Below are 17,068 nucleotides of genomic sequence, written 5' to 3'. Positions count from 1 at the left end.
CTATAGGTTGTAGTTGGAGAAAGCATCACTGACATCAATGGGATCAGATGCCTTCCTTGGAAAAATGGGGAAAAAACTGCTTCAGAAATCACAAGAACTTCTGATACTCTACTGAAAAAACACCTGCATTTTTAGCCAAGAGAACTTCTTATTGACTACTTAGCCATGTGGGCTACTTTTGTGAAGGTAACTTAAGTATAAGGGTGGTCAAGTAATACACGTGTGCTGCAGATTGACTTGATTAGCATTGTGCTCTTTATGAAACAAGTAATAAACTCTTCTTTATTGTCCCTCTTGACTAGGAAACCAAAGCCATTTTTTATTTAAAAGATTAAATCTAAGCTGTTCTGATTTAAAACCTTCACAAAATGACTGGTTGTCTGTTTGTTGCTCCACCCCAATCCTGCATTTAAGTCTCTATCCCAGAAACTTTACTGAAACCTTTTGGTGGCACCACAGCACTTGTGAACTGTCTGTAATATGTTCCTGCAGCCTTCTTTACTTAAGGGCCATGTGCTTGTCTTTTTGGATTTCTTTGAAACAGTTAATATTTTGAGTTGAGAGGGGATGTAGAGTATGTGGTTAGGTACTGATGTGTACAGGTAAGGTTTACTACTCACTGTAGACTTCCAAGTCTGTGATAAAAAACCAGTATTTGCCTATAGTGAAAACAGGCTCAACGTATTTTGGGATCACTGCTCAAATGCACTTTCTGCTGCAACAATGCAGCATTCAAGGAAATTCAGCTAATTTTTTTAAAAACTCATAGTACATTGGAGATTTGTATATCAGGGCAATATTCTAGACTGATGATTTAGTTATTTTAGCTTTTTGCTAATGTGGACAGGAAGAACACTGTGCTTGCTGCCTTGTCAAAGGTCTTGTGAGTGTAAAACCTGTTCATTCCTTTTCCATGTTGGAATTCTGCAGCCTTTTTGGTTTCTGTGATATTATATTTTCTCTTTTTTTCCCTTTAAAATAAAAATTGAGGCCAAAAAAAGGACAAAACAAAACAAAAAAAAATTTAAGACAAAAATGTGGATCCCTACTCAGAATCATTTGCTTGCTGCAGCCGTGTTTGTAGTTTGTCACAGGAGGGAACAGGATGGGTGCAATGCTGTCTTGTCCAGTTTTACTCTAGCTTTCTTCTTGCTGTGGTGGCCTCTTTCTCACTCTGTTTCTTTTGGATAAAATTGATCTGCATGGTTCTGGCAGCTTGAGTGTATTGGTTTGAGTATTGTGTGAGATGGGGATGGGGAATTGAAGTTGGTGGTCCATGTGGGGGAAGCAGAGATGAGTGTTTGTTGGCTTGCAGGACTGATGACACCTGAGGGAGAATCTATAGCAAGGGTTCTTGCAAAGTGGCTAAAAAAAAGTAGGGCTTTTTTTCTGATTTGGGATGGGTTTGGTTTTGCTTTAATTCTAATCAATTCAGTTATTAAGTATGTTCTCACAGCAATCTTTCCTCTTTTTGAGGAGTGAGAAGTTAACAGTTCCAAAGAGAGCGCTGCAGAGTATGAGACCTGTCAGGTGCTGAAGGTGCTCCCCATGCCCTTCATCCCTTTAATAAAGCCTGGGTGCTGTTTTAGCCTCCTGTTGGCTGCTTGTGTGGAGCCTCCCTGGGTGTGCCAAATCCCAGTGTTCCTGACAGTGGCTCTCTAGAGAAGTTCCCCACTACAAGCCAGCATGTAAATCCATAGAGCACTTGGCAGGACTTTAGGACCCTGAGTCCATTGGTCAGAGTTTTTTGATGTGGGATGGTTTGAAATTATGTAAAATTTTTGAAACTCTGTTTAAAACCACAGTAAAGTGTAAAAGCAGCCTGTCTTAGAGTCTTGGAAGGGTGGACTTATTTTTTTTCTGATAGAGACCTAATTTTTGGCTCCCAATAACAGAACTTGTGGAAAGAGGATTTGATACAAGGTAATCCTGTGTTTGACCTGGCTATGGAACCGTGTCTCCAAAGCAGAGAGCAGCTGAATTGTGAGAGAGGCTGCTTATTTCTGTAAAAATTACACTGTGTGTTCCTCAGTGCCTTTCCATGGGATAGCCAAAGCACACAAGTCACCTGCACCACGCCTTCACAGTCCCTCATTTTGGAACTTTGGGCCTTATTGCTTTTTATTTATGTATTTACATAGATATTGTGGTTGATAGAAAAGCTGCAGATAGGAAAGCCTTAGTTTTATGTAAGCCTGACTCTGGATGCAGGTAATGCACAGAATTGTAATTGTATTTTTATTTTAATTTAATAATTTCAATTTCTTTTCATTTAAAGGAGTAATTTAATTTGTTTATTTAAAAAGATTGTTCCCAGCAAAGGGACAAAGAAGAATGAAGCAGAGAGGTGGTCTTTGCTGCTATGCTTCTCTGCAAGTTGGTAGGGGTAGTAGCTAGGAGAGGTGGTACATTAACAGCTGCTTTCCAAGACCTGCTTGTGGTATTTCTCCCCTCTCTGTAGTGCCACCTTTTGTTGCTGGAAACGTTTTCAATAGGAGAAAACGAGCTGGGCAACCAGTTTTTTCCAGCACTATGCTCAGGTTTGGATCTTTCCATCACTCTATGAGCAGCAACAGAGGATGTTGTCTCCCCTGGAGCCCGCCCGCCTTTGCGTTTCTGCCATGCAAGCGAGTGGGGGCTGGCTGCGCCCCTTGTCTGTGTCCCGGGAAGCCAAGAGGCAGCCACGTTCCCCCAGCATGACACAAAGACAAACTTGAATTCGGACAGGGAAGTTGCTTCCGGGACGATTTCCTAGTTTTTAACAAAATTTTCTTTTCCTAGCCGGCAGATGGCAGCCGCCAGTCAGCGCGTCCGTGCCGATGAGCTCCTCATCCCTGGGGAAGATGCGCTCCTTCTGCTCTCTTTCTGCTTTTAGTATCTCCCTTACCAACGATTGGCACTGGGATTTGTGCGTGAGCCTCCTGGAATTTAAGAAGTACTTGATTAGAATAAGGATAAAGCCACGCATAAAATAAAATGCTTTCAAATTGATCTTGCTCAAAAGATGTTGTGCAGAGCTTCTCGTGCTGGTGCTGCAGGTAAGGTGGCAGCTAAGAGTTGAATTGTGTTAGTGCTGAAGGCATTCAATACTCCATTTAGAGATAATTCAAAACTAGTTATATTAAAAATCAGTAATGTGAGTAGGAATAGGTACAAAATGTCAGTTCTAGGGAAGTTAGAAGACAATACCAGTCTAGGGAATGGGCAAAGTTAATCTTACCTCTGAAGCTGTTAGGAGTTTTCATTTCTCCTTTTTCCTCCATGATTAATATAAGGATCATAAGGATTTCAGATAGTCATACAAAGAGAATATAAGATAGAATCATAGAAAAATTTGGGTTTGAAGGGACCTTAGAGATCATCTTGTTCCAACCTCCCTGCCATTGCCAGGGATACTTTTCAGTAGATCAGATTGCTCAAAGTCCCATCCAACCTGGCCTTGAACACTTCCAGGGATAGGACATCCAAACTTCTCTGGACAACTTGTTACAGTGTCTCACCATCCTCACAGTAAAGAATTTCTTCCTTATATCTAATCTAAATCTACTGTCTTTCAGTTTAAAGCCATTCCCCTTGTTCTATTACTAAAGATCCTTGTAAAACATCTCTCTCTTGTTGCATCCCTTGGGGTACTGGAAGGTGCTATAAGCTCTTTTTTCCAGGCTGAGCAGCCTCAACATTGTCTTCATGGGGAGGTGAAGATCATCTCCGTGGCATTCTCCAGGCTTGCTCCCCCTGCTCCATGTCCTTCCCAGGCTGAGGTGGGTGCAGCAGTCCAGGGGGTTTCACCAGAGTGGAGCAGAGGGGCAGAATCCCCTCCTTTCATCTGCTGGCTGCACCTCTTTTGGTGCAGCCCAGGAAACCATCAAATTTCTGGGCTCTGAGCACACACTGCTGGCTCAAGCTTGTCCACCAGCACCCCAAGTCCTTCCCCTCAGTTCTGCTCTCAATCCATCCTCCACCCAGCCTGTCTTTATGCTTGGGCTTGCTCCCACCTAGGTGTGAGGCCCTGCCCTTGGCATGGCTGGACTCCACGAACCCACTTCTCAAGGCTACTGGGAAGTTTTACAGGGGCACATCAGAAAGGCTTAGGTACTTTTTTTTTTTCTCAAAAGCATTATTTTAAAAATGCAAAGGCATTATAAAATGAAGTACATCATATACATTTGGAAAGATTTCCTGTTTATGTAAAGGGTCAATCCAGTTGGTTTGTGAACTCTGTGATGATGAATTGTGTACACCTGAACATCTAGACTTGAGGCCTGTCAGGAAAAACATCCCCCAGTGATCACAGATGGTGTAATGGCAACATGGAAACACACACAGCCTTTTGCCTTTTGCCTGCTCCAGGCAGGTTCAGAGAGAGGAGAGGTCTTTTGCCTTTTTTTGTTTTTGTGCATGTGTGTGTGGTACAGGTTGCTTAATTGATGAATTTTCATCAAGGAGAAGATAGAGTAATTGAGTCCAAAATAGTCCTTTAGAAAATGATAACATTAAGTACTTAAAATAAATTGAACTGACCTCAATTCCTAAACCATAGTCATCTTGAAGAGGCCAAGAGGAGAATCAGGTTGTTCTGGTTGCAAAAGCTGCCTCAATTTTTGCTACTATCAAGGATAGAAGTAATTGTCTATATTAATAAACTGTATTACTTAACATCTCTCACCGCTGCTCTTGAAGACTGTCTTTAACACCTGGGGCAAAATGTATATTAATACAAATTACTTTTGATTAAAACCATTATTATTTTAGCACAAAAAGGAAGGGGGTGGTAGAAAGGAACATTCTCCTTTTAAATATTTAAATACTCATTATATCAAAGTGATACAAATTACTGGCTGACTGACAACTTGCTAATAATAGCTTAAAAATGCAAATAGAGCTATTATCCCAATTGACACTAATTGGAACTCCTTTGGCAGCCTGGGAGGGCAGGACAGGAAGGTTTGATTGTTTCCTCAAGCTGGAATTGGGCTGGTAAGGAAGTGTGGGGAAGATGTGCTGTGGATAAACAGGTTTCCATCTGCAGACATCAGAATTCATTATGCTGTATTTCAAGAAACTGCTCTGAAGTGCTGTCTTGTGCCTGTGTACAGTTTTGGTGAGGTTGGTGGTGCACTGGGTGGGTCTCATTCATGCAGGTTTTGCTGGGCTGAGTTAGCACTGTGGGAATCCAAGCTGCAAATGATCAAGTCTCACAAAACAGCTGAGATGTCTTCTGGGTGTTGTGAAAATTCACTCTTTCAAAATTCACTAAATAATATTTTTTTAAAGTGCAGTCTTAGAATAACTACACTGTGCATATACATTTTTTCAGTAATTAGTGTGTATCTTCTCCAGGCCAGGTTTGCTTCCAGAGCATGTTGCTCAAATTTTATTGCTTTGGTACACAGAAACACAATGTGGCTGTTGTTGTCTGAGTGTCATAACAGTGAAAATTAAAGCATTTCTATGTGCCAAAATTGAGTATCTGTGACTAAAGATGTTCTGTTACTCAGCTAGATGTTTTTAATGCTAACTATTTCATGAAAATAAAGTGTTGAAGGTGTATTAACATGTATTGGCACTGAGGCACTCCAGTTGTGACTGAGAATATAAGGCATGGATTTATGAAGTTCTTTACCTGCTTCACACAGTTCCACTTTCTCTTGCCTTCAGGTGATTTCTCCATTACATTTGTTTGACTCCATGATCTTAAGGGTCTTTTTCAATCTAAATGCTTCTATGATATATTGGTGCAGGTGTATCCTTTAATTCTTTTACAGCTGAAAGAGAAATGTAGGAAATGGTTTATATAGAAAAGAAAAAAAAGAAAAGGTACTCCAGTCCCCCCCCTCCCCACCTCCCAGATATTTTCTTATCATTTAACATTATTCTTTATAATTTGTGATTTTTCTTTGCACTGAAGTGGCTGGTTAGGTACATGATGTGCACTGCATTTCCAGCTCAGCCCCTGTTGTTACTTCTGGCCAAGCCCTCCTACCTTGCTGGGCTTCCTCCCTCCAGGCTTCTGGGAGAGCTTGAAGCACCATGAGAGATAAAGTGTTTTGTTGTCTAACAGTCTGTTCACATTGCATTTCTTCCATATGCTGCAAGTGGGAACATTGTTTAATTTGGAGATGGATGTAGAAAACAAGAGGTGATGTTTTTTGCACACATTTTATATAACTCTTTTTAAAAAGGAGTTTCTGAGATGGCTTATTCTGACAGAAATCGGATATCTACCAGGAATGGAGCAGTGATAATTTTAAATAAATATCATAATGATTTTCACACAGCCTCTCCAGCAATTGTTTCAATCTCTATCAAAATATTGAAAGAATAATGCACAGAGTGTCTTTTTCTCTTCCGTGAAAGATGTAGGTTCAAGGATATTTGTTCACTCGCTAACACCAAAACGAAAAATTAAAAAATTGCTACTTTTTAAGTAACAATTATCTTCTGTAAAGGGAGGTGAGCTCTTTTGCAGCTAACACGAGGATGTGAGGCTGTGTCTGGCAGTGCAGGTGGCTGTTTGCTGGGGAAGGAGCCCTGTGCGCTCTTGTCCTGTCACAATGAGATGTTTGTCCATGCAGTGTGTAACATCATGGCTAAGGGAACTGCTTGGGCTCGTCAGAAGAGCATTTGGTCATTGCCAACCTTTGGGACTTGCTCAGTATCTCCTATGATAAAGCAGTCAGCCATCATTTAGGAGGCATAGTTTAAGGGACAGTTTGCATTTAAATATTGGCTGTTGGTAGCTCTGAAGGAGCTGTTATTGATGTACTCTGAACAAACAGCATTTTAAAGACTCACTTTAATCATTTTCAAAAAAAACCTCTTGATGTTTTTCTGCTCTAGCTGATGATGGCTAGGGGTTGGGTTCCTGCAAGATCCCCACATCCAGACATTTCCAGATCCTTCCTTTTCTTTTGTTTAGGACCATTCTGAAAAATACCAGTTTCCTGGCATGAACAGAGCATGAATTTGCTTGTGGCATCAGAATTAGCCAAGAGCTGCAGAGCTTGAGCTCCCCAGGTGAAATGAGGTATGGGGGGGCCATACCTTCCAGCTCCCCATTTCATGGGCAGGGTTTGTGAGCAATGGCTCTGGCTTTGGCTTGCCAGGTTAAATTTGGCTGCATCTCCACCATGGACAGCCAGTCTCCATGCAACAGCACAGAGATGGAGCTGATGGATGGAGCTGCTGGCCCTCTGTGTCACTCTTGGCAAGACAGGCTTCTGAGAACCTGTCTTCAACATCACTGTCTGGGTGAAGGGGAGTGCCTGTGTGTAGGGGAGACAGTGCCTACAGAAGAGCAGTCACATGTCACAATGCAGATGATTGATGTATTTCTAGGGGAAAAAATAAGCAAAAAGGGTGCTAAGCATGTTGGAGGTGGGCTGTGATGTCAAACTGCCTGCAGCATTCCCAGTGGGAACAATTATCAGCATTGGGTTTACTCTCTGTGCTGACTTCCTAGAAAGACTTCATTGCTTTATTTAAAGCTTGCTTGCATTTTGCTGACAGACGCCCTTGCTGCAGGGTTATTGACTGGCTTATGCAACATGATGGATGTCAGACTGCTGCCACCAAAAAGAGCCCAGTCTGTGTCCCAGGTGTGGCTGGCTGAGGGAGACAGGGAGGGATTTGGTGAAAGCCTCTCCACAGCCTGCAGTGGAGCTGGAGACTGGGCACTGCCCAGTGGTCCAAGGCAGGAACAGCCTGGGGCTGCAGGCAATGCTGTCCCACACATAAAAGCATTTAAAAGCTGGTGGAGCCCTAAAAGAAAGATTAAAGACCATGGAAATTATTTAAAACTCTCTTTGAAGTACTCAATAGTCTACAGACTATATCGCATAAGACTAAAGGCAGGTAAAAACAGAATTCCTCTTTGTGTCTCCAGGATCCCAGGATGCCTGTGGGGCAATGTTGGGAGTGAGTCTGTGGCAGGGCAGACAGCTGGAACAGCTGGCCTGGATGCCTGCAATGTGTGCAGTTCATGCACCTCCCCCTCTGCCCAGGAGCTGCTGCACAGGCATAGCCCCACAGCCCCAGTGTGGCACCACCTGGCTGAGCCACCCCTGCCAGCACTGAAATGTGAGGAGGGGTTCTTAATGTATTGTTGGTAGAGTCAGTTGAAACATGTCAGGCTATGCCATTTGGTGTGTTTGCTTTATTTCTAGCTTGGAATATATGCCTATACAAACATATAAATCAATGCTAGATTGAAACTTGTCCAAAACCCAGATTAGCACAAATCTGACATTATTTTGCCGTGAGAAATTAAAATGAGTTAAAATGCCAGATTGAAACCACTCAACAGACTGACATGTAAAAGAAGATGTATTTTGGTGACAGAGGCTCAACCTTTCCTTCCAGAGTAAATTGTGGTAATGCCCCTGACATGCTTGAGGGAATGGGTGCCACCCAGAAGGACTTTGACAGGTGTGAGGAGTGAACCCGTGTGAATTTCATGAGGTTCAGCAAGACCAAGTGGAAGCTCCCCCACCTGGGTCAGGGCAATCCCAAGAACAAATACAGGCTGGGCAGGGAATGGACTGAGAGCAGCCCTGGGAAAAGGACTTGGGGCTCTTTGTGGATGAGCAAGTCAACATGACCCAGCTTGCAGCCCAGAGAGACAACCCCATCCTAGACTGCAATCTGAATATTGAGCTGCTCATCCAAAGCAGGGCAGGCTGCAGGGAGAGGGAGATGATCCTGTCCTGCTCTGCTCTGGTGAGACCCCACCTGGAGTGCTGCATCCAGCTCTGGGTTCCCCAGCACTGGAAGAACATGGACCTGTCAGAGCAACTGCAGAGGATGGACATGAAGATGGTCAGATATTTAAATTGAAAGATGGTAGTCTTTAGATTGGTTTTAAGGAAGGAATTATTTACAATGAGGGTGGTGAGACTCTGCAAGACATTGCCCAGGGAAATTGTGGGTGCCCCACTTCTGGAAGTGTTCAGTGCCAATTAGGTTGCAACTCTGAACAAACTGTGAAAGGTGTCCCTGTCCATGGCAGGGGGTTGGACTATATGATCTCTAAAGGTGCCTTCCAACCCAACCCAACCCATTCTATGTTTTTTCCAGAAAATTCAGTCCAATCTGTTTACTGGATGCTGTTATTTAGTACCTGTGCTGTATTTCAAACACTTAAAGCCCATGTATATTTGCGGGCTTTGCAGTGGTTTCTTCTGCAGGGAGGTTTCTGAGATGTGCAGGCTGCAGGCAGTGAATGGTGGGGCTTTTTCTTTCTTCTCTGTGTCTCAAAATTCAGCACACACAGACTGTGAGCTCTTGTGAGCACCAGGGTGCTCCAGGCAAGGATAACAGCATTTTAAAGTTTTTCTTTCTTTCTATCCTTCACCAAGCATTATTCAACATGATTTCCGCAGTCCTTTTGCTGTGCTGCTAGCCCAGCAGTCGGCTTCTCCTCCTCACTGAGCTCAGTGAGAGCTCATACAGAAGTTTATCAGCCTGAAAATTAGCTCTGGAAAGACAAAGAGCTGGCAGAGTGCCAGTACAGCCACTGTGTCTCACATCAGAGTGGTCCCTGCCACAAGGCACCTCAGTTTTTCCACCATGTAACGCCCACCTTGCTAGATCTGGCTTCCAGCTAGCTGAAAGAGGGATCTGTTTTAAGCATGGGCAGGCTTAGGTGCTGCTCCTAACCCAGAAGGAGAGAGGCTCAGCACCCACCTGCTCCTAATGGGGGAAGTTGTGATGATCCTCAGGTAACCTTGAAAATGGAGGTGTACGAGTTCATTTCCAAAGTGGAAAACAACAAGCAGGGAATCCTTTCATATTACTCAGTTTTAAATTGAGTTTGTATACACTGGCTGTTTTTATTGGTGATTCATCTGCAGTGAAAGTTTGCATCATGGCATCAGAGAAGTACACCTCATAGCAGAGGGAAAGGAGATAGAACTCTAGATGCCTTGGCATCTGCTGAGATGGATGGAACATTTCAGGCTTATCCTGGATATATAGCAATCAGATATTTTAATTAAAAAGATAATTACAGTCACATTTTTTTTTCTTTTATATTGCATGGATTCACACCCACAGGGGATTTTATTGTGAATCTGAGGGATAGAACTTATTAAGAGCTTGGCTTTCAAATAATAACCCTACAATATTGGATTAATTCCACAGCAGGTTATTGGAGCTAGGGGGATATATCCTGCTCTTTCCATTCAGTAAACATGCTTCCTGATTTCCATCAGGTTTAAAAGGGGTGGCACCTTGTGCGACCTGGAGCAATCCCAGGAACTCCTATCTCCAGGAGCAAATCCCTCAAACATTCACCAAATACACCTGGGGAGGTTCACAGCCTCCCTGCAAAAAGAAAATAATTTGATATTTCTTTCCAGTCTCAGACCATGTTGCTATTTCTCATTTCAGACCAACGTGGGAAATAACTCCATCACTATCACCAAAGGAAGTATGTTGCAAAAGCCCCAGAGTAGTTTTTATTTAAAATGTTACTATCATAAAATTCCAGACTATGAAATGAAGACTTTGGATTCCCATTCAAACATTACCCATCCCCGCTTTTAAAATATATTGATGCATAATCACAGAACATAAAACATGCTGCAATGATACAAATATATTTTTTGATACAGAAATTACAGTACATAATAAACCATGAAAACAAATTGAGGCACTAGACTGAACATCAGTTCTGTTCTGCACTAGCAGTGAAGGTGATAGACTCGCTCTCAATGAACAAAAGAATACTTGCTTGTTTAGTAAACATAACTCTACAGGTCATATCAAACATGTGCTTTGTTGTGAGACATCACCAGGGTTGCTGCTCCTTTCAGAACCACAGCACACCTACACAACACGTGTCACTGCCACAATATGAAAAATAATACTTTTATTGAATGTACAACTCGAAAAAAACCAAACCCCTTCAGTTATTAAATAAATAATTATTTCATACAGTGGTTAGTTTATATTACACTGCATTGGCCATTAGAACAAATGAAGTTTAATAAATAATGCACGGGAACGTCTCATTTACGCCTCCGTTCGTAGCTCTGTGCTATGCTCCCTTCAGAGGACCCTGCAAAGACAAAGCAGATTGAAGCACAAGGTACAGCCTTGCACGAGCACCAGCAAGCACACAAAGTGTCAGAGACCTGCAGCCAGCTGGTGCCAGCAGCATGTTTGGAGCAGAGACCAGGGCTCCTGGCCCATCCCTGAGCTGCTTTGGCCTGGTGTTACCTCTTGGACTACACTGTCCTCCAGAAGGCTGAAGGTCTGAGCAGTGTTTTCCAGCTCTCACCTGCTGAGCTGCTTGAAGCACCATTAACTCAGAGCCCCTTTACCTCCCAGTGATTCATCCTACTGATGGGATCTAAGCTTTCAGGTCAATTTGCGGCAGAGGGTTTCTGCACAGGCATATCCACCTTCATTTCCATGCAGTCAGCTCCTTGCCAGCTCTTGGAAACTCCCTGAGCACAAGTCCTGCACACAGGGATGATTTTACTGTGCACTGTGGCAGGAGCCAAGCTCCTCAGACGTACTCAGACTACCATGCTGACAAGCTTCAGGCTAAAATAGTCTTAAGCAACATATTTTATGTTTAGTAGTGGTAGATCTCTCCTTCTTGCTCATTTAAAATGAGAGTGAAATCCAGAGAGCCTTTCTTCAGCAAGGGACAGCACAGACTCTTGCCCACTACCAGGGAGCTCAGGGGCCTCCTGCAGAAGAGAACCACAGTATGGGGAAAAGGTCCTGCCCAGTTAAATATGTCCCAAAGGGAGAAGTGAGGGTAGTCCTAACACTCACTATTCCTGATCTTGCTTTGATTACACACTCCTCAGGACCCATCTTCTCCTCTGGTGGAGCAGAAAAAAGTTCTTATCCTTTTCCCCTCAAGCCTCCCTGCAGACGCAGAAAAGCTGTGAGTTCTAGTTTTACCTGTCAGACAGGTATTACATAGCCCAACAGAGTAAAACATCATTATTCCCTTTTGTCAGAAATACCACATAACAGTATCCTGACTATACCAGCAATTTTGAAATTAGGGCAATAGCATCTTTGCATTTTTTAAAATATTTTTTGTATTTTACATTCTCATATTAATGTAAATGTAATCCCAGTGGAAACCAAACAAAATTTATTACTTACAGGCTATTTACTTTTGTGATAGCAGATATATTTACAGGTATTATGCATTTAATAGCTATTGCCACTGCAGAAAATTGTACAAAATTATTCATGATACGTAGCAATTTGCAAAATAATGCAGAGAGCAATATTACTAGTCTTGAAGGGGGTTTAATTGAAAATAAAAGTTACTGACAACCATAATTGCAGAATATAGATCCCAGCACGTATCCACATAATGTAAAGGTGTCAGCTAGTAATTTAACTTTTATCATCCATTTAACAAAACAGTGAGAACTATTTCAGAGACATGAAATATATATTAGTTTTTTTATTTTTTAAATTCTTATCCTGGAGAATCAACTAATACTTTATGGTTCACAGTGAGGGATTTCCACAGTACAGCCCTAGAGCACAGGGAAGGAAAGTAGAGCTATGGGGAGACTCCGGGTTCTGCACAAGAGGGGAGAGGAGAATTCTGCCCCACATGGATGCTATGGGAAAACAAATTCACAGTACCCATTCAGAGTTTAAAATGCTTTAGGTGAAGTCAAAAGCTGAAAGAGACTGTGAATGTTTAACAGCCTGAACTGCAGAATGAGGTGGTGTTAATGGCAAAGTTCTGTTCTCTCACATTCTACTCCAAGTATTAGGAATAAGGGTCTCCAGAGAAGATATCCTTTTACCTGATGGAATCTGGATTTAGACCACAAGTTAAGCGACCCTTGCATTTTCAGCCTCCACATTTTTCTTGATATGTCATTAAAATTTAGGGGGTTTTGTTTTAAAAGCACTTTGGGGACTGGCAGAACATGCAAGGACAGGACCGTAATGAAAGTGCTCCGGGGAATTCTACCTGAGCTTGCCAGCAGCTCAGACCAGCCTGGCCATTTCAAGCATTGAGGTGAAGTGAACTCTGAAATATCTCAGGTAACAAAGAAAATCCTGATTTTTTCACAGAGAACTCTGGATCTACACTACATGAAAACTGCTTCTTCCATCCGCTGGGAGAGAACAAAGAGGCAACGGAATGAAGAGGCTGTGTATCACCAAGTATCAGATTTAGTCAAATACATACCAGAATTTAAAGATCTTTTGCCCATAAGTCCAACAAAGGAGTCTGTTTTATGCCCTGAAAAAATATATTTAGGGGTATTTTAATACATTTTAACTAGGCAGGCTTTTAAAATAACAGGTTCTTGCAAGAAAAGAAGACAGGTCTGAAACTGTTTATATCACAGACCAGTTGTTCACATCACTCTCAGACAACAGAGAATGAACAGCAGTCTGACTAATCAGACTGAACAGGATAGACCAAGGCACAGGCCAGTTAGTGGACATCTTCTCTTTAGGTTAGATAGACCTTTGGTTTTGAGGTTTTTTTAAGTATAATGGAAAACCAATGGCCACTAACAGTACAAATCTTGTTTCGCTCCCGTTACAATTCCTACTGATCTGAGCAAATGCACAAGAAGGCAGTGTCTTGGTCTAGCCTGTGTCTGTGTGGTGCATCTCTTCTACCTGTTGTTGCTTTATTTATGTAATGTGGAAGAAAATCCTCCCTCACGGGTCAGGTGGAGCCCTTACTGGAGAGGAGGCCAATGGGACTCTATGTCTGGACACGTCTGAGCTAGACAGTCTGGCTCTATCTTTGGAATATTTATAAGTTCAGGTATTACCTTCCTGTCCTTTTAGTAATTCTCAAGACACTGCAAGTGTAGAGGATAAATTATTCCAAGTTTAGGCCTACAGTACATATCAGGTTATAGTAGTAGCTATAGTTTCAGACAAGGAAGGAAAATGAACTGTTCTGCTTTATCTAAAGCGGCTTTTGAGTCAAACCTAGAAGTTTCTCTTTGGAAAGAATTTTGCTTGGTGAATTCATACACAAAACAAGATACTCAGACCTCACATGTATTATTTCAAGCTGAAGAAGTTTCAGAAAACTAATTTTTTTACTTTAGTCAGATGGTAATTTGTCATGAGCTTTGTATCAGACTCTTTATTTGGTCTTCCAATACATAACCCCAGAGAAAGCATCTTGTGGATAATAGAACACTGACAGTTGCTGGCCTCTGTGGACAGAGGAGGTTTCACAGAATATTAGGTAATATTTACTTAATAAAAATCTTCCAATTTCATTTTAAACATCATGAGATAATTTCAGAAAATAAAATTACCACTGAGCAGAACAAGGTAACACCCGAGTGCTGATAGCATCTCCTGCTTGGTGTTACACAGAAGCAGAGTAAGGCACACTTACAAGTGGGGCAAAATATGACACTTCATATGGCAGCACATCATCAGTCAGCCCCTGCTGTGGGCAGGAGTCTGATTCCCAGACAATGCTGAGGGCACAGATGCAGCATCTCGCACGTGAGGACTGGGTGCTCCCATGAAAGCATTCTTGGGGACTTGGGAATTCATTATTCTAATCTTCCAGATTTTGCCATCTTAATTGCTCCTCTCAGAGTCTGGCAGTAAGCCTGCCTTGCCAATGAGAAAGGCTTACAAAATCCCCCCATGGGAAATAAGAGAGAGCTGCAACATCCGCACATTAATATGGATTGAAATCTCAAAGCTTGCAGCAGCTCAGATAAGATACAGGCTCACAGAGGCACTGAAGGGGAGGTTTCAATTCTTTAATAGATCATTTCTCCACCAGTGGTGCTGCCAGTCCCTGGCTGAAACCAGACACCTTCTAAATAATCCTGTCAAATACACTATTCCCTATTTGAATGTCTTTTCATGTTTACTTAAAATATTTGTAATTTTAAAACTTACTTTTGTGAGAGATCTGGCCATATCCTGATTGGAAGAGGAAAGGAAAGAGAAAAAAAGACAAAAAAGAGTTGTTAAAAAAGGATTGGCATATACATATGATGCTACTCCAATGCTTTGAAAAATCAGATGCAAAAACTAACCTACGCATATTCCACTTAAGGGAATGAGAGTGATGGTTTACAACTGCATTTCTCTCTGAAGAGACTAAAAACTTGTTTCGGCTTAACCCACACAATTTAGATTAGTTTAGCTCCAATTTCTTAAATCAATTCTTGGTTGAGTAAACACGTAGAAAACATGACAATAATTGTATACTCAACCAGTTTCCACACTTTGGTGTTTCAGTGGCATATATGCTGACCTATGAATTATCACGCTATCCTTTACAGGGATTTACAGGCTGTAACAGGTACCCACCCAAGACTTTAAAGCCCTCTCTTTTCCAGTCAGTAAGTTTATCTCATATAAAACTTGAAAGAAACAACAAAGCAAAAAAGCCTAAACCCAAAGTACCCTCATGGCAGCCTAAGAAACAGATGTAACACATAATCCCGAGCGATAACCGTGTAAGGTTTGGGCAGGCGCTGGGAGAAGAGCAGTGCGGGGAGGTGTGAGCAGCCCCCGCCCCGCTCACCGGCATCCCGCTTGCCCATGAGGCCGAAGAACTGCTGGGGCCGGGGTCTGCGGGCCATCCTCTGCAGGAAGTGCTCCAGGGGCAGCGGCAGCTCCTCCTGCGGGCGACAGCGGCGGCGCTCAGAGCGGAACGCCCTTCGGTCCCGGCCGGGCAGAGCCGGCACGGAGCCCCCCGCTCCGAGCCCCTCGCAGCCCACCCCGCGGGGCCGCCGGCGCTCACCTTCCCCTGGTCGCTGTCGGACCAGTCGGACCAGTAGCTGAGGTCGTCGGTGGCCCCCATCTCCTCGCCCAGCGCCTGTGACGAGGCCAGGAGGAGCACGGCGAAAGCCAGCGGGAGCCTCATCGCCGCCGGGACGTCCTGCGGGGCCAGAGGATGGAGCCGTGGCAGCCGCGGGTGGGCACAGCACACAGCCCGGACACACAGCCGTGCCCGTCCGTACACACAGCCCCCGGGCACACTGCGGACACGCTCCCTCGCACGGACAGCCCCACACTGCCCAGTGACACCGGCACCCCCGCCCCGACTGCTGCGGACCCCTCTGGAGAGACACACACTCCACACCAATTACAGCGGCACACAGCTCGGTGTGCTCCCCAGCGCACGGACAGACACACGCAGCCAGCGGTGCCCCTTCACACACGCACGTACAGGGGAAGATTTAAACAGACCCTCACACGTCTATGCACATCTAGGATTCGCACCTTCCCAAATACTCACACACAGACAGGTGCAACCCCCTCATACACACATCCAGGTACACATGCATCACTCACAAACTCACAGAAAGAGCTACACACCTTAAACGCTCACCCCCACGGAGGAACGGAGCTGTCCACACACACAAACACAGAGACATGTGTCCAGAGGTGCACACTCATCTCTTTGCACACCCAGACACATAAGGACAGGCACAAAAACATCCTGGCACATCCAAGCCCGCACGTGCGGACACACAAACACGAACAGACACCCCCCAGAGAGGCACACACGTACAGACCGGGACAAAGCAGTACACACACACACCCCCTCACAGCCCCAGGACAAGCGCACACGGGCACGGCCGGCCGGGCCCCCACGGCGCACGCACCGTCTGCAGCGGGCAGGGCGAGCGCCGCGCTCCGAGCGCATTGGCCGGCCGCGGGCGCGCTCCCGGCTTTATATGCCGGGAGACGGGGAGGGCCGGGACAGCCTCATTTGCCTAAACGCAATTACCCCCGGTTTTATCGTCCCAGCCTCGTGACAGCCCCCGCCCCGGAGAGCAGCCCCCGCCCCCCGCTCCTGCGGCTCCTCTCGGCTCTGCCCGGGGCCAGCGGAGCGGAGCGGGCGGCTTCTTCCCATCCATGCCCGGGGCCGGCGGAGCGGGCGGCTCCCATCGCCGCCCCGCCGCTCAGCGCCCTCGGGGCCGCCCCGCACCGTCCCGGCGGCGGGCGCGGGATGGGGGTGTGGATCTGGATGCGGGATGCAGGTGTAAGGGTGCAGACGCCGCTTATCGCCTCTGCCTCTTTGCCCCGCTCCGCCAGGGCGCGGAGAGATGCTCTCCGC

General features: G+C 44.5%; 1 protein-coding gene across 3 annotated transcripts; it reads right to left on the bottom strand.

The window, feature by feature from the left end:
- Nucleotides 1–10,430: 10,430 nt before the first annotated feature.
- Nucleotides 10,431–16,755, bottom strand: LOC102071870 (protachykinin-1). 3 transcript variants are annotated; one of them, XM_074536328.1, is made up of 6 exons: nt 16,614–16,755; nt 15,746–15,883; nt 15,527–15,623; nt 14,893–14,916; nt 13,187–13,240; nt 10,431–11,059 (listed from the first exon to the last, which is right to left on the bottom strand). In XM_074536328.1, the coding sequence occupies exons 2-6, from the start codon at nt 15,866–15,868 to the stop codon at nt 11,010–11,012; spliced, it is 348 nt and encodes a 115-aa protein (XP_074392429.1). In that variant the 5' UTR covers nt 15,869–15,883; nt 16,614–16,755; the 3' UTR covers nt 10,431–11,009. The 3 variants fall into 3 exon arrangements, with proteins under 3 accessions (XP_074392429.1, XP_074392409.1, XP_074392420.1); XM_074536308.1 differs by having other exon boundaries at nt 16,550–16,701; XM_074536319.1 differs by lacking the exon at nt 13,187–13,240 and having other exon boundaries at nt 16,550–16,703.
- Between the last annotated feature and the right edge of the window lie 313 nt (nt 16,756–17,068).

Source organism: Zonotrichia albicollis, chromosome 1 (assembly GCF_047830755.1).
Source record: "Zonotrichia albicollis isolate bZonAlb1 chromosome 1, bZonAlb1.hap1, whole genome shotgun sequence".
Taxonomy (NCBI): domain Eukaryota; kingdom Metazoa; phylum Chordata; class Aves; order Passeriformes; family Passerellidae; genus Zonotrichia; species Zonotrichia albicollis.
The sequence above is the reverse complement of the archived record's forward strand: the minus strand, read 5'-3'. Positions and strand labels throughout refer to the sequence as shown.

What these genes read in the sequence shown, in the direction of transcription:
- LOC102071870 (XM_074536308.1), bottom strand. Translation starts at nt 16,654, where the DNA reads ATGCGCTCGGAGCGCGGCGCTCGCCCTGCCCGCTGCAGACGGTGCGTG. An exon ending in TGGCCAGATCTCTCACAAAA is followed by an intron (nt 13,241 to 14,892) that starts GTAAGTTTTAAA and finishes ATATTTTTTCAG; the next exon opens with GGCATAAAACAGACTCCTTT. An exon ending in CAAAAGATCTTTAAATTCTG is followed by an intron (nt 11,060 to 13,186) that starts GTATGTATTTGA and finishes TTGTCTTTGCAG; the next exon opens with GGTCCTCTGAAGGGAGCATA.